Source organism: Macaca mulatta, chromosome 11 (assembly GCF_049350105.2).
Source record: "Macaca mulatta isolate MMU2019108-1 chromosome 11, T2T-MMU8v2.0, whole genome shotgun sequence".
NCBI lineage: Eukaryota > Metazoa > Chordata > Mammalia > Primates > Cercopithecidae > Macaca > Macaca mulatta.
This window is the reverse complement of record NC_133416.1, coordinates 127,861,334-127,884,925: the sequence shown is the minus strand read 5'-3', so window position 1 is coordinate 127,884,925 and position 23,592 is coordinate 127,861,334. Positions and strand designations below refer to the sequence as shown.

Here is a 23,592-nt window from a genome sequence, read left to right as displayed (position 1 = left end):
CTAAGAAAATAATTTAACAACAGTCTTAAAATAAGGTCTGTAGCTCTGTTCTTGATACAAGAAATCTAAGAAACCCAGAGATGCAGTCTAAACTTTAGTCACACAACGTTTATTATTACAGCATTGTATGTAATATCAGAAAAACTCAAACCAGCCAGGCACCGTGGCTCACACCTGTAATCCCAGCACTTTGGGAGGTCAAGGCGGGTGGATCACTTGAGGTCAGGAGTTCGAGACTAGCCTGACCAACATGGTGAAACCCCGTCTCTACTAAAGATACAAAAAATTAGTTGGGCGTGGTGGTGCATGCCTGTAATCCCAGCTACTCGGGAGGATGAGGCAGGAGAACTGCTTGAACCCGGGAGGCAGGGGTTGCAGTGAGCCAAGATCATGCCACTGCACTCCAGCTTGAGCAACAAAAGCAAAACTCTGTCTCAAAAAAAAAAAAAAAGAAAAAGAAAAGAAAAGCTCAAACCAACCAGTAAAACCAACAATAAAGAATAAAGAAATGGTGGCCCAGCGCAGTGGCTCACACCTGTAATCCCAGTACTTTGGGAGGCTGAGGCAGGTGGGTTGCCTGAAGCTAGGAGTTCGAGACCAGCCTGGCCAACATGGAGAAACCCCATCTCTACTAAAAATACAAAAAATTAGCTGAGTATGGTGACGGGAGCCTGTAATGCCAGCTACTCAGGAGGCTGAGGCAGATCTCTTGAACCTGGGACGTGGAGGTTGCAGTGAGCCGAGATCACACCACTGCACTCCAGAATGGGCAAGAGAGCGAGACTCCATCTCAAAAAAAAAGAAGTTCAAGACCAGCCTAGCAACACAGCAAGACCTCATCTCTGCCAAAAATAAAAAATTAACTACACCACCATGCCCAGTTAACATTTTTAAATTAAAATTTTAATTTTTAAATTAAATTTAAATTAAATTGTAATTAATTAATTAATGGCAGGCTGAGGCAGGAGAATTTCTTGAGCCTAAGAGGTCGAGGCTGCAGTGAACCGTGACCATGCCACTGCACTCCAGCCTGGGCGACAAAGTGAGATTCCATCTCAAAAAAATAAAAAAAAGAGTTAATGACATGACAGTATGTTCATTAACCAAAATTCTGTGGACACTGAAAATGGTTTTCTTTTTTATTTATTTTGAGATGGAGTCTCCCTCTGTCACCCAGGCTGGAGTGCAGTGGTGCAATCTCAGCTCATCACAACCTCTACCATCCTGTGTTCATGCAGTTCTGCTGCTTAGCCTCCTGAGTAGCTGGGATTTACGCATGTGCCAACACAAATTTTTTTTTTTTAAGTAGAGATGGATTTTCACCATGTTGGCCAGGCTGGTCTCGAACTCCTGACCTCAAGTGATCCACCTGCGTCGGTCTCCCAAAGTGCTGAGATTACAGGCGTGAGCCACCATACCCGGCCTAGACGTGTTTTTCTAAGTGGTCAATTAGGGACATGGAGAAATACAGATGCTGACTTGCAAATCAAATCCCAATCTCACAAAAATATACATGCATAGAAAAAATATATATAGATAAGGTTCTGGGATGCCTATGAGTAAAGGGATCATGGATGACTTACTTGTTTTACTTCCCTCCTCCACATTTTCTGTACTTTTATTTATTTATTTATTTATTTATTTATTTATTTATTTTTTGAGAGACAGAGTCTCACTTGTGTCGCCCAGGCTGGTTCTAGCAATTCTCCTGCCTCAGCTGCCAAGTAGCTGGAATTACAGGCGCACGCTGCCACACCCAGCTAATTTTTTGTATTTTAGTGGAGACGGGTTTCACCATGTTGCCCAGGCTGGTCTGGAACTCCTGAGCTCAGGTAATCCACCCGCTTTGGCCTCCCAAAGTGCTAGGATTACAGGCATGAGCCACTGTGCCCGGCCCACATTTTCTGTACTTTCTAAGTAGCTTAAAACAATGTTATCTTCAGACCTCCCTGATACCGTTTTCCTACCCTCAAATATCCTAGTATCTGCCCAGAGTTAACATTTGCAAATTTGATTATGTATCCTTCAAACCTTTTTCTATATAATTATATACGCACGTTTATAAAGAAATACAGGTTTTGGCTGGGTGCAGTGGCTCACGCCTATAATCGCAGCACTTTAGGAGGCCAAGGTGGGCAGATCACGAGGTCAGGAGATCGAGACCATCCTGGCTAACACAGCAAAACCCCGTCTCTACTAGAAATACAAAAAATTAGCCGGGTGTGGTGGTGGGCACCTGTAGTCCCAGCTACTTGGGAGGCTGAGGCAGAAGAATGGCGTGAACCCAGGAAGCGGAGCTTGCAGTAAGCCAAGATCGTGCCACTGCACTCCAGCCTGGGCGACAGAACGAGACTCAGTCTCAAAAAAAAAAAAAAAAAGAAAAAGAAATAAAAGTTTCATCATAAATGACAAATAATAACATCTTGTTCTGCAGCTTATTTTTCATTTCATGTTTTTTTTTTTTTTGGTCTCAAAAAAAAAAAAAAAAAAGAAATCTCAGATACAAGTTTCATTCTCGTAAAATCAAATGGGCCGGGCACGGTGGCTAGTGCTTGTAATCCCAGCACTTTGGGAGGCAAGGTGGGCAGATCACCTAAGCTCGGGAGTTCGAAACTAGCCTGCCAACATGGTGAAATCCCGTCTCAACTAAAAATACAAACTTAGCCAGGCGTGGTGGTGTGCGCCTGTAGTCCCAGCTACTCGGGAGGCTGAGGCATGAGAATCGCCTGAACCCGGGAGGCGGAGGTTGCAGTAAGCCAAGATTGTGCCACTGCACTCCAGCCTGGGTGACAGAGCCAGACTCCGTCTCAAAAAAATAAAAAATAAAAATAAAATTTATCAATATTTTATAGCATCTATCATTTCAGCCTGGCTCAAAAATCTACCCATATCTGAGGATTTTTTTTTAAATCAATACACATTTTTTTTTTTTTTTTTTTTTTGAGACGGAGTCTCGCTCTGTAGCCCGGTGTGGAGTGCAGTGGCCGGATCTCAGCTCACTGCAAGCTCCGCCTCCCAGGTTTATGCCATTCTCCTACCTCAGCCTCCCGAGTAGCTGGGACCACAGGTGCCCGCCACCACGCCCGGCTAGTTTTTTGTATTTTTTAGTAGAGACGGGGTTTCATGGTGTTCGCCAGGATGGTCTCGATCTCCTGACCTCGTGATCCGACCGTCTCGGCCTCCCAAAGTGCTGGGATTACAGGCTTGAGCCACCGCGCCCGGCCATCAATACACATTTTTAATGTTTTAAGTTGTTAAGCATTTAAACAGTCAAAATCACTAGGAAAAAAAATACTACACACACATATTTACCACCCAAATGAGAACACACAATCCTTCAGACAGATGCACATCTAAGGATTTACAAAAAAATTATATTTTCTTTTAAATAAAAGGGTTAAAACTTTCGGATTTTTTACATTTACTTCTTCAATCTATCTGGAATTAATTTCATGAATGGTATGAAATAGGATTACTTGTCCCCAAAATTTAAAGAACTCACCTCCTAGACGAATGGGATGGTCTACATTCATCCATTTGGATTTGGGCAAAGCCACCAACACCCCTTTCTCCCTCTTCATCAGCTGCATCGTAATGGTATCACCAACAACATACTGACGTGACTCTGTGGCAACAACACTGAAACATGGACACTTATATGTAGCAGGGCAAGGAGTGAACAGACTAGAATCTAATTGAGTAAATGTCTCAATCTCACCTCTTGAGATCCTTCTTATGCACAGAACTGTAACAGATGGGACATTTACTCCATGTCTTCTCACTCAGTGAAAGATAGTGCAGGATGCATGCCCAGCAGAAGATGTGTCCACAACGGGTTATCTTGGCTGCAGTAGGTGGATAGAGGCATATTGGGCAAGATGGCACTTCATGGCTACAAATGCGCTGAAACAAATGCCACCAGAAGGTTCACTGCTTGCAGAATTGATTAGGGACTGTTAAAAGTTACAGGCCTCTCTACTCTCTCATCCCCATCTCTCTCATCTCTATCCCTGTACATCCTTATACTCAACATATCTTCCTAAAACTGTTTAACAATGTAGATACATGTATGACAGCTCTTTTTTTTTTTGAGACAGAGTCTCGCTCTGTCGCCCAGGCTGGAGTGCAGTGGCGCAATCTCGGCTCACTACAAACTCCGCCTCCTGGGTTCACACCATTCTCCTGCCTCAGCCTCCGAGGAGCTGGGACTACAAGCGCCCGCCACCACGCCTGCCTAATTTTTTTCTATTTTTAGTAGAGACGGGGTTTCACCATGTTAGCCAGGATGGTCTCAATCTCCTGATCTTGTGATCCGCCCGCCTCAGCCTCCCAAAGTGCTGGGATTACAGGCGTGAGCCACCGCGCCTGGCTTTGTATGACAGCTCTTTAAGCAAATCACTAAGGAAACCATAATAATGGTTTAATACAATAAAACTAATACACAATAGGTATTTGGGGGGTTCTACTTTACATAGAAAAAAATTACAAATCACTATATTCCCATTTATAAAAAAACTTAATATGTATGCATAAAGGCCTAAAAAGGGTCTAGAAGTAATCTACCAGTAATTTCCAACAGAGAACACATTAAAAAGACTTCACTTTATATGACTAATTTTTTTTTTTTTTTTTTTTTGAGACGGAGTCTCGCTCTGTCACCCAGGCTGGAGTGCAGTGGCCTGATCTCAGCTCACTGCAAGCTCCGCCTCCCGGGTTCACGCCATTCTCCTGCCTCAGCCTCCCGAGTAGCTGGGACTACAGGCGCCTGCCACCTCGCCCGGCTAGTTTTTTGTAGTTTTAGTAGAGACGGGGTTTCACTGTGTTCACCAGGATGGTCTCGATCTCCTGACCTCGTGATCCACCCGTCTCGGCCTCCCAAAGTGCTGGGATTACAGGCTTGAGCCACCGCGCCCGGCCGACTAATTTTTTTTTAATAAAACAAGTTTTTATGCCTTCTATGCCATTCTCAGATGATTTTATACATTTTCACAGTAGTGAGAGTTCAAGCTTTAAGGTCAAAAGGCCCTGCTCATTAAAAAAAAAAAAAAAAAAAAAAGGGCCCATCATTTTGAAATTATTGTTCTTCAACAGAAAAGAAGGACCAACAAGGGGATACCAAGAGTTGGTAACTTCAGTAGAAAACACATCAGTGGCTTTGAAAGTGCAACTGAAGCTGGGCATGGTGGCTCACGCCTGTAATCCCAACACTTTGGAAGGCCGAGACAGGTCGATCACTTGAGGCTGGCAGTTTGAGACAAGCCTGGACAACACAGTGGAACCCCATCTCTAATAAAAATCAAAAATTAGCCAGGCATAGTGGTACGCACCTGTAATCCCAGCTACTCAGGAGGCTGAGGCACGAGAACTGCTTGAACCCAAAACGTGGAGGTTACAGTGAGCTGACATCCCGCTACTGCACTCCAGTTGGGGCGATGGAGCAAGACTGTCTCAAAAAAAAAAAAAAAAAAAGCCAGGCACAACGGCTCACGCCTGTGATCCCAGCACTTTGGGAGGCCGAGGTGGGGGGATCACGAGGTCAGGAGATCGAGACCATCCTGGCAAACACGGTAAAACCCTGTCTCTATTAAAAAAATACAAAAAATTAGCCAGGCGTGGTGGCGGGCGCCTGTAGTCCCAGCTACTTGGGAGGCTGAGGCAGGAGAATGGCGTGAACCCAGGTGGCGGAGCTTGCAGTGAACCAAGATCGCGCCACTGCACTCTACCCTGGGCGACAAAGCAAGACTCTGTCTCAAAAAAAAGTACAACTGTGTGGCTCATTCATGTGCTCACCTGCCACAAGGCTGGGGCCTTCTTTGATAGTGATTGCTATGAATGGTTGCCATTGAAGCAATGGCCCTGTAATGAGCCCAACCCAGGTCAGGAGGGTAAGGGGTTATTACTTCCCAGCTTACATATCTTCAGATCAGAGCCTTTCACACACCATCCCTACAGGCCAGAGCCAGTTAGTCACAAAATGGACTCCAGGAAGAACCAGGAACTGACCTCTGGGAAACATCTATAGAAAGGCCAGGCAGAAAAGGTTGTCAAGCAGTGAACACAGCCAACAGCTGCTGCGTCAGCACAGTGCCTTTATTTAGCGCTGTCTCCCATTCATAGCTTATGGGCTTGGCTGAGCTACTCACCACTTGTTCCACAAAGTCCCAGTTAACTAATGTATCAGGATCAGCAAAATGAGCTGTGTAGTCTTGGTCTTCACACACCACAAATTGGCAGCTAGAAATAGGAAAGAAGACAGGAAAAAGCTAGACTGTTAGAATCTACCAATAAGCCCTCGGCAGAAATTGTCATCTATTCACTTAGAAATCAAATGCAGGTCATTAGCAGCTCTGGTTCATGAGGCACTGCACTAGGACCTCAGCCTCAGTTCTGAACTCCGGCTCTGGAAAGAACTCAAAGACGCAGCAGGCAGAAGTCTAAATCCATGAACTGTTTTCTTCTGCTTCCAAGTCCAGCCAAATTCCCTGAAGGCATCCCTTGAACTAAAATTAACCTAGACTGTGACTCCATCCAACAGCAGTAAGCCAGATTTCCTCTCACCCCTTAGAACCCCAGAAAATAGCTAGTCTTCAAGGCAGTTGAAAAGACTGTTCACGGCCAGGTACCGTGGCTCAAACGTGTAATCCCAGCACTTTGGGAGGTCAAGGCGGGTGGATCACTTGAGGTCAGGAGTTAGAGACCAGCCTGACCAACAGGGTGAAACAACATCTCTACTAAAAATAGAAAAGTTAGGCCAGACGCGGTGGCTCACGCCTGTAATCCCAGCACTTTGGGAGGCCAAGGCGGGCAAATCACAAGGTCTAGAAGATCAAGACCATCCTGGCTAACATGGTGAAACCCCCTCTCTACTAAAAATACAAAAAAAATTAGCTGGGCGTGGTGGCACGTGCCTGTAGTCCCAGCTACTCAGAAGGCTAAGGCAGGAGAATCACTTGAACCCGAGAGGCAGAGGTTGCAGTGAGGTGAGATCACGCCACTACACTCCAGCCTGGGCGACAAAGGAGGACTCTGTCACCAAAAGAAAAAACACACTGTCATCACTATTTGAAACCAGTTCATATAAAGTACAAAAAGGTTACTTCAGTCTAGATCCTAGGTCAAATCTTAAATTATGACTAAGGCCACACAAAAGGAAACAAAAGGGGATCATATTTGAGCAAATATATGCCAAGCACTTCAACTTGTCACTCAATTGTCCCTTAAGAAATTTTCTCCTCCTGGTTGGGCGCAGTGGCTCATGCCTGTAATCCCAGCACTTTGGGAGACCAAGGCGAGGGGATCATGAGGTCAGGAGATCAAGACCATCCTGGCTAACATGGTGAAACCCCATCTCTACTAAAATTACAAAAACAAAATTAGCCAGGAGAGGTGGCAGGTGCCTGTAGTCCCAGCTACTCGAGAGACTGAGGCAGGAGAATGGCGTGAAGCTCCAGGAAAGGCAGAGCTTGCAGTGAGCCAAGAGATCACGCCACTGCACTGGGCAACAGAGAGAGACTGTCTGAAAAAAAAAAAAAAATTCTTCTTCCTGGCCGGGCACAGTGGCTCATGCTTGTAATCCCAGTACTTTGGAGGCCGAGGCAGATGGATCACGAGGTCAGGAGTTCGAGACCAGCCTGGCCAATACGGTGATCCACCCGCCTTGGTCTCCCAAAGTGCTGAGACTACAGGCATGAGCCACTGCATCTCTATCAAAAAAAAAAAATACAAAAATTAGACAGGTGTGGTGGTGCGCACCTGTAGTCCCAGCTATTTGGGAGGCTGAGGCAAAAAAATGGCTTAAACCCAGAAGGCGGAGGTTGCAGTGAGCCGAGATCACGCCACAGCACTCTAGCCTAGGTGACAAAGCAAGACTCCGTCTCAAAAAAAAAAAAAAAAAAAAATTTCCTCTTCCTTATAAAGGAGAGGCTGAATCTCAAAGCAGTTAAGTAAGTTACCTAAGGTCAAAGGCCGAAACAAGATTCAAATCTGGGTCCAATTCCAAACATGTTTTCTACCTCATTATGATACTAACACAGTTATCTAAGCATTAAGTACCAAAAACATCCACCTGGAAAGTGGGTAAAAGGAAGGAATGGTGGGGCAGTGGTGAACAGAAAAAGAACGAGACCAATTCCCTTTCTGCTTCTTTCCCACAATAGCTTAAAAAAAGCCTCTTCACAGTGGCACCACAGTTATCCGGAGAGTCCCACTTTCCCTTTTCTCTGAGGAGTAGCAATACTCACTTGGCCTGTAAAAAGAGTTCCTTGTTAAAAGGCTTATGTCCCCACTTGTTCCTTTTTCCCCAGCTACCATGTCCACTGCCTTCAAAGTGACCCGTCTGGCCACGGGGTTCAAAAGTGAAATTCAACAAGTGGTTCAGGTTGATCTTCTTAGGACCAGAGAACTGGGCAGGGCTAAACTCTGCCCGTTGAGCCTCTGCTACCTAGGGAGAATGAGAATGAATCAGTATTTCAGATTAGGATGACACTTACTGATTTACAGCAGAAACCCAGAAAAAAAAAAAACCCTCCTTCTACACAAATCTTTTTTTTTTTTTTCCCCCAAGACGCAGTCTCACTCTATCACCCAGGCTGGAGTGCAATGGCACAATCTTGGCTCACTGCAACCTCTGTCTCCCAAGTTCAAGTGATTCTCCTGTCTCAGTCTCCTGAGTAGCTGGGATTACAGGCGTGTGGGATTAAACCATGCCCAGCTAGTTTTTGTATTTTTAGTGGAGACAGGGTTTCGCCATGTTGGCCAGGCTGGTCTCAAACTCTTGACCTCAGGGCCTCACCTCAGCCTCCAAAAGTACTGGGATTATAGGCGTGAGCCACCTTGCCAGCCTACATAGCTTAAAGTATTAACTAAAGGCCTGGCACGGTGGGTCACACCTGTAATCCCAGAACTTTGGGAGGCCAAGGAAGGCAGATCACTTAAGTTCAGGAGTTCAAGACTAGCCTGGCCAACATGGTGAAACCCCATCTCTACTGAAAATACAAAAATTAGTCGGGGGCAGTGGTGGGCGCCCGTAATCCCATCTACTCAGGAGGCTGAGGTGGGACAATCACTTGAACCCAGGAGACAGAGGTTGTAGTGAGCCGAGATCGCACCACTGCATTCCAGCCTGGGCGACAGAAACCCTGTTTCAGAAAAAAATAAAAAATTTGGCCGGGCGCGGTGGCTCAAGCCTGTAATCCCAGCACTTTGGGAGGCCGAGACGGGCGGATCACGAGGTCAGGAGATCGAGACCATCCTGGCTGACACGGTGAAACTCCGTCTCTACTTTAAAAAATACAAAAAACTAGCCGGGCGAGGTGGTGGGCGCCTGTAGTCCCAGCTACTCGGGAGGCTGAGGCAGGAGAATGGCGTGAACCCGGGAGGCGGAGCTTGCAGTGAGCTGAGATCCGGCCACTGCACTCCAGCCTGGGCGGCAGAGCGAGACTCCGTCTCAAAAAATAAAATAAAATAAAAAATAAAAAATAAAAAATTTTTTAAAAGTATTAACTAAAAAGGCTGCTTTTTATATGGAGTAGCCATTCTTTTATTCCTTTTTCAAAAAATTAAATAAGACTGGGCACGGTGGCTCACGCCTGTAATCCCACCACTTTGGGAGGCCGAGGCGGACTATCACTAAAAATACAAAAAAATTAGCCAGGCGTGGTGGCAGGCACCTGTAATCCCAGCTACTCGGGAGGCTGAGGCAGGATAATCGTTTGAACCTGGAAGTGGGAGGTTGCAGTGAGCTGAGATCGTGCCACTGCACTCCAGCCTGTGCAACAAGAGCAAAACTGTCTTTAAAAAAACAAAACAAAACAAAAAAAAAACCCAGCATGAATGCGTCTAGCTATCTTGAATCACAAAGATTTACTTAACTGGATTAATATTTTCAACAGTCCCATAGGACTCCTACACCTTCACTCTTGTTAACTACTTGTTCTTTGGTCTGCTTCTGGCAAAGTGGGCCTGTGTAGCCACACTCTGGAGGTGGCTTGCAGGCAGAGCTGCTAACTGCCCTAGGTTCTGGATCCTACCAGACCTCCCATCTAAGACACAGTTATTCACTGTTAATTAAAACCGACAGAACTGGAACATGTAGGCAGACTAGCTCTGTGTCCAGAAATAAACCCAATCAGCAGATTCAGCAACAGTTTATAAGGTTGGCCAAGAAACCATACGAGAAACACCACTGCAAGCAAAGATGGAAGAAATCACATCAACGTGTATTTCAGTCCTCTTAACATTCCCAAATTGCATTAAAATGAATGGAAGTCAGCTAGGGCATTTCCCAACTCCCCTTTCCCATTTAATGTTATAAACACTTCACTAGTCACCTCAAATAGCTGCATACCATTCATGATGTTGCATGGGTATACCAGAGCTTAATGCCCTATTGTATGGCACAGATTGTTGGAGAGCTTTTCCACTGTTTCAAGATAATGCTGTGAGAAACACATTTTTTGATACATTTATGCGCAAATACTTGAGCACCTACAATTATTTCTTTTGAATGTACAGGAGGAATTATTGGGTCAAAGGAAAGGCAAACTTCAGGCTTTTGCTGCTTAGTCAAATTTGAAGATTTTTGCTAAGCAGCACTTGCACATACAAAAAGATATGATGAAAGGCAATTTCTCTTCCAGAGGCAATGAACATACTCTGAGATATTCTATACATACAGAACCATGGTATATAACCTTTGATATGGTTTGGATTTTGTCCCTTCCCAAATCTCATGTGTAATCCCCAATACTGGTGGAGGGGTCTGGTGAAAGGTGATTAGGTCATGCGGGCAGACTCCCCCCTTGCTGTTCTCATGACAGTGAGTTCTCAGGAGATCTGGTTATTTAAAAGTATGTAGCACTGGCCGGGCACGGTGGCTCACGCCTGTAATGCCAGCACTTTGGGAGGCCGAGGCAGGTGGATCACGAGGTCAGGAGATCAAGACCATCCTGGCTAACATGGTGAAACCCTGTCTCTACTAAAAACACAAAAAATTAGCCAGGCGGCCGGGCGCGGTGGCTCAAGCCTGTAATCCCAGCACTTTGGGAGGCCGAGGCGGGCGGATCACGAGGTCAGGAGATCGAGACCATCCTGGCTAACACGGTGAAACCCCGTCTCTACTAAAAATACAAAAAACTAGCCGGGCGCGGTGGCGGGCGCCTGTAGTCCCAGCTACTCGGGAGGCTGAGGCAGGAGAATGGCGTAAACCCGGGAGGCGGAGCTTGCAGTGAGCTGAGATCCGGCCACTTCACTCCAGCCTGGGTGACAGAGCAAGACTCCGTCTCAAAAAAAAAAAAAAAAAAAAAAAAAAAAAAAAAAAAAAAAATTAGCCAGGCGTGGTGGCGGGCACCTGTAGTCCCAGCTACTCGGGAAGCTGAAGCAGAAGAATGGTGTGAACCCAGGAGGCAGAGGTTGCAGTAAACCAAGATAGCGCCACTGCACTCCAGCCTGGGTGACAGAGTGAGACTCCGTCTCGAAAAACAAACAAAAAAACAAACAAACAAACAAAAACTATGTAGCACTTCCTCTTAACGCAGTCTTCCTCCTAAGATGTGTCTGCCTCCCCTTTACCTTCTGCCATAAGTTTCCTGAGGCCTCCCCAGCCATGTTTCCTGTACAGCCTGCAGACCTGAGTCAATTAAACCTCTCTTCTTCATAAATTACCCAGTCTGAGGTAGTTCTTAATAGTAATGAGAAAATGGACTAATATAACCTTTAAAAATAAATACAAAGCTAGACACGGTAATGCACACCCGCACTCTCGGCCACTCAGGAGGCTGAAAAGGGTCACGTGAGCCCAGGAATTCAAGGTTGCAGTGGACTATGATCACACCTGTGAATAGCTACTGCACTCCAGCCTGGGCAACCGGGTGAGACTGTGTCTAAAAAATAAAATCTAAAATTTAAAAATAAAATCAGGATGGGCAACTGGGAGAGGTGGCTCATGCCTATAATCCCAGCACTTTGGGAGGCTGAGGTAGGCAGATCACCCAAGGTCAGGCTCGGGAGGCTGAGGCAGGAGAATCGCTTGAACCCGGGAGGCAGAGGGTGTAGTGAGCCAAGATCACACCATTGCACTCCAGCCTGGGCATCAAGAGCAAAACTCCACTTCAAAAAAAAAAAAAAAAAAAACTAGGATGGGCACAGTGGCTCACATCTACAACCCAGGGCTTTAGGAGAACAAGGAGGGAGGATCATCTGAGGCCAGGAATTTGAGACCAGCCTGGACAACACAGGGATGCAATGTCTCTACAAAAAATTTAAAAATTAGCCAGGCTTAGTGATACATGCCTGTAGTCCCATCTACTTGGAAGGCTGAGGTGGGAGGATGATTTGAGCCCAGTAGGTCAAGGCTGCAGTGGGCCACGATCATACCACTGCACTCCAGCCTGGGCGACACAGTAAGACTCTGTCTCAAAAATAATAAATTAAAAATAATGAAATACAACTGGGGGTATACCATACAGTCAGATAACTTCCTTTTTTATATTAACAACCAAGCTTAAAGATAACACCACATTCTGGGCTGGGCGCAGTGGCTCATGCCTGTAATCCCAGCACTTTGGGAGGCCCAGGCAGGTGGGTCACAAGGTCAGGAGATGGAGACCATCCTAACACGGTGAAATCCCATCTCTACTAAAAATACAAAAAATTGGCCGGGTGCGGTGGCTCACGCCTGTAATCCCAGTACTTTGGGAGGCCGAGGCGGGCGGATCACAAGGTCAGGAGATGAAGACCATCCTGGCTAACATGGTGAAACTCCATCTCCACTAAAAATACAAAAAATTAGCCAGGCGTAGTGACAGGCGCCTATAGTCCCAGCTACTCGGGAGGCTGAGGCAGGAGAATGGCGTGAACTCGGGAGGCAGAGCTTACAGTGAGCCGTGATCGCGCCACTGCACTCCAGCCTGGGCGACAGAGCAAGACTCCATCTCAAAAAAAAGTAGAAATTGAAAAATAAAATAGCCGGGTGTGGTGGCGGACGCCTGTAGTCTCAGCTACTTGGGAGGCTGAGGCAGGAGAATGGTGTGAACCCAGAAGGTGGAGCTGGCAGTGAGCCGAGATCGTGCCACTGCACTCTAGCCTGGGCAACAGAGCAAGACTCTGTCAAAAAAAAAAAAAAAAAAGGCCACATTCTGTTTGTTTGCGCAACACAGACGCCCAAGACTTCCAGGTCATCCCTTATTTTTCATCTCCACATGGCTCTGATCTCTTCAAACAGTCTTCCACTCTCAATGCCCCAAACTTAGATGTAAGAGCTTGTGCTCAGTCAACAAAATCCTCCACATTCTCAACCTTCTATCATCTTCAGCTTGTTCTAGCTGGCCCACTGTCACTTTCTCCGACACCACTTGTACTTCCTGATTATCCTCGCAATACCCTGAACTCCAGGTCCTTGACCTCCTCTCTTCCAATTAGCTTGCCCCTCCCATCTCAGCCACCCACACGTACAGGTTTCCCTTCTACAGCTGTAATGTACAATACAGCAGCCACTAGATGTAGCTACTAAGCACTTGAAATGTGGCTGTACCATGTGGTAAGCTTACATTTTAGATATATTGAATTAAATATATTAAAATTGACTTTTTACTTCTGTAGTGCAGGCAGCTAGAAAATGTAAGATTACACACATGGCTTGATATCCTACTAGACAGGAGTGTTCTACAGTCTAGACCAACAACCACAACCTCTTCCACCATCTTAACTTTGAGCATTCTGTTGTCCAGCCAGGAATATACTCCTAAACTCCCAGGTTTAGTCCTGACTCCAATTCTCTACCCTCACTAGGACCTCCAAATCAATGATCCAACCCCTCAGATTTGGCTTAGATCCTGTGGTCCACTGCCCACTTCCTTTTTCAAATTTTATTTATTTGCTTATTTATTTAGAGATGGAGTCTCGCTCTGCCACCCAAGCTGGATTGCAGTGGTGCGACCTCCGGTCACTGCACCCTCCGCCTCCTGGGTTCAAGTGATTCTCCTGCCTCAGCCTCCCAAGTAACTGGAATTACAGGTGCCTGCCATCATGCCCAGCTAATTTTTGTATTTTCAGTAGAGACGGAGTTTTGCCATCATAGCCAGGCCGGTCTCCAATTCCTGGCCTCAGGTGATCCACCCTCCTTGGCCTCCCAAAGTGCTGGGATTACAGCTGTGAATCACTGTGCCCGGCGCCATCACCCACTTCTTCATATATCTTCTGTATTCACCTGGCAAAATCTCCTCCTAATTCAACTCTTTTCCTATTCCACATCAGCCCTGGAGCAGACAAACAGGGCTAACAAACACACCCACAGCAAACAGCCTCACCACAGTAGACCCTCATGTGCCTGAAAGTACTGCAATCCTAGTACGCTTCTGCAGTCTGTTCATTCCCTCACTTTCCCAGACAACTCCTTCACTCCTCAGGCTTCCAAACCTCCTTTTTTTTTTTTTTTTTTTTTTTTTTTTTTGAGACGGAGTCTTGCGCTGTGTCACCCAGGCTGGAGTGCAGTGGCGCGATCTCGGCTCACTGCAAGCTCCGCCTCCCAGGTTCACGTCATTCTCCTGCCTCAGCCTCCGAGTAGCTGGGACTATAGGCGCCCGCCACCACGCCCGGCTAGTTTTTTGTATTTTTAGTAGAGACGGGGTTTCACCATGTTAGCCAGGATGGTCTTGATCTCCTGACCTCGTGATCCACCCGCCTCGGCCTCCCAAAGTGCTGGGATTACAGGCTTGAGCCACCGTGCCCGGCCCAAACCTCCTTTTGGCTCACCTTATGTTTTCTACTGAGAAAACTAGAACAATCAGAAAATAATTCCAACTACCTCCGACCCCACCTGTATCACCAGGCCCTCCTTTTGTTACTGCGGATGAACTAGCAGAGTTGCTATCTAAGCCAACTGCTCCACTTCTCACTAGATCTCAAGGACTCAAGGACATTGCTCAGCAATTCTTTCCCTTTTCCCTGCATCACTTTGCCTCTCACCAGAACCATCCCATGAGCACAGACATGCTATCATTTCCCTAATCTTAAAATCCCTCAAGCTCATATTCCCTTCAAGCACCGCCTCATATCTCTGCTCCCCTTTAGAGCAAAGCCACTGAAAAGTACCGTGTAAACTTGCTGTTTCTTCTTCCCATCCTCCTATTCTCTCCAATCTACATGCCATTTTCAAATCAAGTGGTCAACTTTCAGTCCTATTCTTAGCTTAGCAGCAGCACTTGACAAAACTGATCACCTTCTGCAACACCTTTCAGCTCTCTTCCTCCCGCCCTGACTGTGCTCTTTTGCTGGTTTCTTATCCAGACTCAGGAGTTCAGTTCTTGAACCTAATCTGTTTTCGGAACACTCACTCCTTAATTTATCTCACTTAGTTCCACAGCTTTAAGCACCAACTGTATGCCAACAGCTTTCTAACCTGGGTCTCTTCCTTGACTGCTGATTCAGTTAACTACCTACCTCTACTAATATCCTGCTTACATTTATCAAATAGGAATTTTAATGTACATATAACATTTCCAAACTGAAGTTCTTTACCTCAACCCTATTCTCCTCTCCCAAAAAAACTTTGTGCTCTTCTTGAAGGAATGTTCTCCATTCCAGCAAAAGGTACCTCAATTGGGCTTATGCCAAAAACATTACTCAACCTTTTCTCTGCTCAGACCCCACATCTAACAAAAAGTCTTGGCTCTATCTGCAAGTAATGTCTCAAATCTTAATGTCTCTCACCACCTCCATCACTCACCCAATTTCAAAGCTTCCATCACTCTCACCAAGAGTATCTTTGTAGTCTCTTAACTAGTCTTCCTGCTTCCACTCTTCCCCTTTAAAACTCCAAATCAGGTTACCTTACTTTTCTCCTTAAACCTTTCAATGGCTTCTCATCTCTCTGAACAAAAGCCAAAGTCCTTCAAAGCCCCACATGATCTGATCCCTTTCCTAGTCTTTGGGTACATTTCCTACCTGTCCTCCTCCACTCATGGTAGCCTACTTGCTTTACTTCAAACCAACAAAAGGACTACCACCTCCTGTCCTCTGCATATGCTGTTCCTTCAGGCTCACACCTGTAATCCCAGCACTTTGGGAGGCCAAGACGAGAGAGGATCGCTTGAGGCCAGGGGTTCAAGAGCAGCCTAGACAACATAGTGAGATCCAGTCTCTACAAAATAAAAAGAAAAAAATGGCCGGGCGCGGTGGCTCAAGCCTGTAATCCCAGCACTTTGAGAGGCCGAGACGGGTGGATCACAAGGTCAGGAGATCGAGACCATCCTGGCTAACACAGTGAAATCCCGTCTCTACTAAAAAATACAAAAAACTAGCTGGGCGAGCTGGCGGGCGCCTGTGGTCCCAGCTACTCGGGAGGCTGAGGCAGGAGAATGGCGTGAACCCGGGAGGCGGAGCTTGCAGTGAGCTGAGATCCAGCCGCTGCACTCCAGCCTGGGCGACAGAGCGAGACTCCGTCTCAAAAAAAAAAAAAAAGAAAAAAGAAAAAAATTAGCCGAGCATGGTGGCATGCACCTGTACTTCCAGCTACTCAAAGCTGAGGTGGGAGGATCACTTGAGCCCAAGAGGTCAAGGGTGCAGTGAGCCATGATCATGCCAATGTACTCCAGGGCAAGACCATCTTAAAACAGAGCAAGACTATCTTAAAACAACCATATAGTGTGCTCCCTTGCTTCTTTCAGGTCTCTCTCAAAATCTACCTCTTCAGAGGTGTCCTTAAACCACCTTCTAAAACTGTTTTCCTTGTTACTCTCTATCCCTTTACTTCCCTCAGTCTATATTTTTTTAAATCTGTCTTATTCTACCATAATTACATAGTATGAAACATAATTTACTCTATCAGTATCTTGTGGATAGGCATTTAGGTTATTTCCCAAATTTTGCAACTACAAACACAACAGTGAACACCCTTGTACATAAATGTCTTATGCGCTTACAGAAACATAGCTAAGAAACTCCTAAAAAAAATGAGACTACAGATATATGCATTTTACATTTTGCTAGATTATTACAAAGGCAAATGTCATTAATGTCATTTTATTACCTAAATATTCCAAAAGGTACCTATAATTCAAGAGTGATAATAGAAAGACCATGCAAATTAAGGAACCCCAAATTTGTCATAAAGGAAATTTTCCTTCCTCCAAAGACAATTTTCATAACCTTCAGAGGAAAAAAGGAGGCAAGGTTTCAAATCTGGTTAACCCTCTCAACTACTCAAGACTCCTGATTATCTATTCCTCTACCTCTTGTTCCCCTCCTCAACTACTGATAAACTACTGATAAAGCATGAGATCAAATCTCATTCTTATTGCTCCAGAAAGGACATTCTCAAATTCCATACCTCATCTCGTCTTCCACCATTAAAAGAAGAGCTAAAGAGTTTGCTGCTGCCGCCGCCCCTTTGAGGAGGCATCTTGTTAAAAGTCTTGCTTTTCTGTGAACTGGAGCGACGGGACTGGTTGCTAAAACTTTCATTTTTGGGGTAGGAAAGTTCACGTTTGCGATTATAACGCTTGGATCCACTTGAGTTCTTTCCATCTGAAAGCAAGAAACACAAAAGAACGACTTAAGAAGTGATACATTCACTTAGCCAACTGCCCTCCACCTCCCAGCAAAACTGTGTTTAAATAAAGGTAAACAGGCCCTTTGACCAGCTCCAAGAATCTGGGTTTGGGCCACGGCATGAGTGCTTTGAGCAAGACAACACATAGTCGAGTATTTTTTCTTGCAATAATGAAGCCTAACGGGTCCCCTCCCTCAAAACAAACACAGTGTAGATCAAACCACATGGATTCTCAATTCATAATGTCTCTATTTTACACAGCTTAACCACTGCCCTTGTAAAAGTTCAGTCAGATAAAGTTACAGGAAATGAAACAGCCATTCTGTATTAAGGAAAAGTATTTTACCTGGTAGCAGAACAGAAGACATTCCCTTTTAAATTAATATAACATAATGAGATTCTATACTACAAGGGGTTGTCCTAGGCCTTAGGAAATATATTCAAAAGGCATAAAAGCAAAACTGTGTTTACATATGCTCTAGAGGTCAAATTCAGAAGCTGTTAAATTTACAGAACAAAAGAAGTTGAGTTCTAAAAGCATACTGGGGGCTAGGCGCAATGGCTCACACCTGTAATCCCAGCACTTTGGGAGGCTGAGGTGGGTGGATCACTTGAGGTCAGGAGTTTGAGACCAGCCTGGCCAATATGGTGAAACCCCATCTCTATTAAAAACACAAAAAATTAGTGGGGCATGGTTGTGGGCATCTGTAATCCCAGATACTTGGGAGGCTGAGGCAGAAGAATTGCTTGAACCCAGGAGGCAGAGGTTGCAGTGAGCTGAGATCATGCCACTGCACTCCAGCTTGGGCAAAAGAGTGAGATTATCTCAAAAAAAAAATTAATTCAATAAATAAATAAAAAGCATATTGGATCAGCTTGAGTTATACCCTTTTTAAAAATGTTTCTTGTTTTCTCTCCAATTACAATACATGCTCAGTTCTGAAAATAGGGTAGAATAATTTAAAGTTGCCAGTACCCACAGAGCACTAACCCATTAACATTGTTTTCCTTTTAATCTCCTTTTTACATACCCACCACAAATCTTATACAAAATAACAAGCATAGAAGATATATTGCTTTTTGCTTACTACTCTCTGAGCATTTTTATGCATCCCTAGTCTTCAAAAGCATGATTAATTGCTGTACCCTTCTTGGCCACATACTTACAGAGTAACGTAACCAATCCCTCATTGTTGTATATTTCAGTGGCTTCTAGTTTTTTGCTAGTTTAACATAATACCATTGGTAGTCTCTTTACACAGAGGTTTATGTGATTAATTATGTCAAATTCTCAAAAAGTGGAACTGACAGATAAAATATGGTCATTAAAGCCATTTATACATTCCTAGGTTGCTTTCTAGAACTGTTACACCCATTTATTTATACTATAACAACATAATTATTTATGCACTTTATTTATTTAGAGACAGGGTTTTACCCTGTTACCCAGGCTAAAGTGCAGTGGCACAATCTCGGCTCACTGCAACCTCTACCTCCCAGGCTCAAGCTACCCTCCACTTCAGACTCCTAAGCCACTGAGACTACAGGTACTCACCACCATGTCCAGCTAATTTTTGTGTTTTTTGTAGAGACGGGGTTTGCCTTTGTTGCCCAGGTTGTTCTCAAACTCCAGAGCTCAAGTGATCCACCTCCTTGGCCTCCCAAAGTGCTGGTATTACAAGCATCAGCCACTACTCCCAGCCGGGTGTGGTGGTGCGCAACTGTAGTCCCAGCTGCTCGGGAGGCTGAGGCAAGAGAATGGCGCGAACCCAGGAGAAGGAGCTTGCAGTAAGCGGAGATCAGGCCACTGTATTCCAGCCTGGGCAACAGAGCAGAACTCTGTCTCACCAAAAAACAAAAACAAACAAAAAAAAACATTTTTTTTTTTTTTTTTTTTTTGTAGAGATGGGGGTCTCACTTTGTTACCCTGCTTGGTTTCCAACTCCTAGACTCAAGCAATCCTGCCTTGGCCTTCTAAACTGTTAGGATTATAGGCATGAACCACCATGCCTAGTTTATCTTTTTTTTTTTCGTTTTAAACAGAGTCTCACTCTATTGCCCAGGCTGGAGCGCAGTGGCACAATCTCAGCTCACTGCAACCTCTACTTCCTGGGTTCCAGCAATTCTCCTGCCTTGGCCTCCCAAGTAGCTAGGATTACAGGGATGAGCCACCACACCTGGCTAATTCTGTATTTTTAGTAGATATGGGGTTTTGCCACATTGGCCAGGCTGGTCTCAACCTCCTGACCTCACGTGATCCACCCACCTCGGCCTCCCAAAATACTGGGATTACAGGTGTGAGCCACCATGCCCAGCATTTTTTTTCCCCCCAGGGTGGAAAGCAGTGGTGCCATCATAGCACACTGCAGCCTCAACCTCAGTTTAGCATCTTTCCAACTCAGCCTTCCAGCTAGGACTACAGGTATGCACCACCACACCCAGCTAATTTTTAAATTTATTTTGAAACAGGGTCTTACTTTTGTCACCCAGGTTGGAGTGCAGTGGCATGATCTCGGCTTACTGCAGCCTCAACCTCCTGGGTTCAAGCAATCCTCCTGCCTCAGCCCCCCAAGTAGCTGGAACTCCAGGCACATACAACACTGTTGGCTTATTTTTGTATTTTTGACAGAGATGGGGTTTTGCCATGTTGCCCAGGCTGGTCTCAAACTCCTGAGCTCAAGCGATCCACCAGCCTCAGCCTCCCAAGGTCCTGAGATTACAGGCATGAGCCACCACGCCTGGCCTAATTTTTAAATTTTTTTTGTAGAGACGGGGGTCTCACTATGTTGCCCAGGCTGGTCTCAAACTCCTAGGCTCAGGTGATCTTCCCACCTCAGCCTCCCAAAGTGCTGGGATTATAAGCAAGAGCCATGGGGTCTGGCCCCACTTTCATCTTATTACAATGATTCTCTTTTTTTTTTTTTTTTTTTTTTCCGAGACGGAGTCTCGCTCTGTCGCCCAGGCTGGAGTGCAGTGGCGCGATCTCAGCTCACTGCAAGCTCCGCCTCCCGGGTTCCCGCCATTCTCCTGCCTCAGCCTCCCGAGTAGCTGGGACTACAGGCACCGCCACCATGCCCGGCTAGTTTTTCGTATTTTTTAGTAGAGACGGGGTTTCACCGTGTTAGCCAGGATGGTCTCGATCTCCTGACCTCGTGATCTGCCCGTCTCGGCCTCCCAAAGTGCTGGGATTACAGGCTTGAGCCACCGCGCCCGGCCTATTACAATGATTCTCAATCTTCCCAGTTCACAGGAATCACACTGATGAGCTTTCACTGTGCTCAGGAATTCCTATGCTCAGGCCTCACCCTCTAAGATTCTGATATAAATATACAAAAGTACCTGTCTGCAGACTTGTAATACTAGCTGAGTAATTTTTTAAACTTAGAAAGAATTATTTCTTGATAAGTATAATCACCAGCTTTTTTATAGCAGACTAAATAAGTTCAAGGTTAAACAATGCCTCAGAAAGAAGAAAACGTAAGTTAATAATCAGAGACCAAATTTTGAAAGCAACCACTTCATGACCATAGTCTGTCAACCTCATGGAATAAATGAGATGTCATTCTCTCCAAACCTGACCACCTAAAACCTGGGAGTCAATCTAAACCATGTGAAATGGCAACAATGTAAACAGAACAGTCACAGAAACAGGCTAGGTTCACTCCGACCAGTTACCCTTAAATCCTGCTTACCGACAGTGACCCTTACCTTAGTTACAATTTAAGGCCAGGTGTGGTGGCTCATGCCTGTAATCCCAGCACTTTGGGAGGCCAAGGCAGGCAGATCACATCAGGCCAGGAGTTCAAGACCAGCCTGGCCAACATGGTAAAACCCCATCTTCACTAAAAATACAAAAATTAGCCAGGTGTGGTGCCACACGCCTGTAATCCCAGCTACTTGGGAGGCTAAGGCATGAGAATCATATGAACCCGGGAGGCAGAGATTGCAGTGAGCTAAAATCATGCCACTGCACCCCAGCCTGGGCAACAGAGTGAAACTCCGTCTCAAAAAATAAAGTTAGAACTTAAAGCTGCCGGGCGCGGTGGCTCAAGCCTGTAATCCCAGCACTTTGGGAGGCCGAGGCGGGCGGATCACAAGGTCAGGAGATCGAGACCACAGTGAAACCCCGTCTCTACTAAAAATACAAAAAATTAGCAGGGCGCGGTGGCGGGCGCCTGTAGTCCCAGCTACTCAGGAGGCTGAGGCAGGAGAATGGCGGGAACCCGGGAGGCGGAGCTTGCAGTGAGCCGAGATCGCGCCACTGCACTCCAGCCTGGGCGACAGCGTGAGACTCCATCTCAAAAAAAAAAAAAAAAAAAAAAAAAAGAACTTAAAGTTAAACTTTTACCTGTTATTTCAGTTAGCAACAGTTAGTGTCAAACATGGCACTAATAGTAACAATTAGAAAGCAAAGTTTCAGCGCTGGACTTGGTGGCTCATGCCTGTTATCTCAACACTTTGGGAAGCCAAAGCCAGAGGATCACTTGAGCCCACGAGTTTGAGACCAGCCTGGGCAACATAGCAAGACCCCATCTCTACAAAAAATTTAACAATTAGCTCAGTGTCGTGGCACACAGCTGCAGTCCTAGCTGAGAGGCTGAGTTGGGAGGATTGCTTAAGCCAAGGTTGAGACTGCAGTGTGCTATGATGGCACCACTGCTCTCCACCCTGGGCTACAGAGTGAGCTTCTGTCTCAAAAAAAGAAAAAGATGGCCGGGTGCGGTGGCTCAAGCCTGTAATCCCAGCACTTTGGGAGGCCGAGACGGGAGGATCACGAGGTCAGGAGATCGAGACCATCCTGGCTAACACGGTGAAACCCCGTCTCTACTAAAAAATGCAAAAACTAGCCGGGCAAGGTGGCGGGCGCCTGTAGTCCCAGCTACTCGGGAGGCTGAGGCAGGAGAATGTCGTAAACCCAGGAGGTGGAGCTTGCAGTGAGCTGAGATCCAGCCACTGCACTCCAGCCCTCCAGCCTGGGCGACAGAGCGAGACTCCGTCTCAAAAAAAAAAAAAAAAAAAAAAAAAAAAAGATAAACCAGGCACAGTGGTTCAAGAGTTCAAGGATCTCGGCCGGGCGCGGTGGCTCAAGCCTGTAATCCCAGCACTTTGGGAGGCCGAGGCGGGTGGATCACGAGGTCAGGAGATCGAGACTATCCTGGCTAACATGGTGAAACCCCGTCTCTACTAAAAATACAAAAAAAAAAAAAAAAAAAAAAAAAAAAACTAGCCGGGCGTGGTGGCGGGCGCCTGTAGTCTCAGCTACTTGGGAGGCTGAGGCGGGAGAATGGCGTGAACCCGGGAGGCGGAGCTTGCAGTGAGCCGAGATCACACCACTGCACTCCAGCCTGGGAGACACAGCGAGACTCCGTCTCAAAAAAAAAAACAAAAAAAAAAAAACAAAAAAGAGTTCAAGGATCTCTTAAGCCAAGGAGTTCAAGGTTTGTCAATTATGTTTGCATCACTGCATACCAGTCTAAGTGACACCGCGAGAGCTTGTCTCTAAAAAAAAAAAAGGCCAGGCGCGATGGCTCATGCCTGTAATCCCAGCACTTTGGGAGGCCGAGGTGGGTGGATCACGAGGTCAGGAGATAGAGACCATCCTGGCTAACACAGTGAAACCCTGTCTCTATTAAAAATACAAAAAATTAGCCAGGCGTGGTGGTACGCAACTGTAGTCCCAGCTGCTCTGGAGGCTGAGGCAGGAGAATGGCATGAACCCAGAAGGAGCTTGCAGTGAGCGGAGATCAGGCCACTGTATTCCATCCTGGGAGACAGAGCAGAACTCCCGTCTCACAGACACACACACAAAAAATAATAAAGGAAAACTCAGGGGATGCAGAACCCCAGCTAACTCAGCCACATTCTCTTGCTTTGCTTTCCTTAACTCCATTTCACATCACTGCAAGCAAAGGAGATTCTACGAGGATAGGTATATTAAAAAAACACATATCCCCCAACCTCATTATCTAAGACTGTTTCAGATGATCCTGGACCCTACCTGTTTGACCCTAACTGCTGCTTTCAAGATGCACCTCACGGTTTGCATA

At 45.8% G+C, this 23,592-nt stretch overlaps 1 protein-coding gene and 1 long non-coding RNA gene across 10 annotated transcripts in view; one reads left to right on the top strand and one right to left on the bottom strand.

Moving 5' to 3' along the window:
- RNF10 (ring finger protein 10) overlaps nucleotides 1-23,592 on the bottom strand; it is a 48,252-nt gene that overhangs the window by 17,051 nt on the left and 7,609 nt on the right. For all 8 annotated transcript variants that reach the window (XR_013400569.1, XR_001448239.3, XR_013400568.1 and 5 more), the window contains 5 exon segments: nucleotides 17,324-17,520; nucleotides 8,241-8,440; nucleotides 6,144-6,234; nucleotides 3,719-3,903; nucleotides 3,503-3,639 (listed from right to left, as the gene is read on the bottom strand). Coding sequence is in view for 5 of the 8 variants with exons in the window: in NM_001260820.1 (NP_001247749.1) it covers nucleotides 3,503-3,639; nucleotides 3,719-3,903; nucleotides 6,144-6,234; nucleotides 8,241-8,440; nucleotides 17,324-17,520 (810 nt within the window). In the remaining 3 variants the exon portion in view is untranslated.
- LOC144333152 (uncharacterized) overlaps nucleotides 20,456-23,592 on the top strand; it is a 48,723-nt gene continuing 45,586 nt past the window's right edge. Inside the window, exon 1 of one of the 2 annotated variants that reach the window (XR_013401566.1) lies at nucleotides 20,456-20,488. This is a non-coding gene — a long non-coding RNA (uncharacterized LOC144333152). Of the gene's footprint in view, nucleotides 20,519-23,592 lie in introns of both variants that reach the window. The other variant, XR_013401567.1, reaches the window with a different exon arrangement.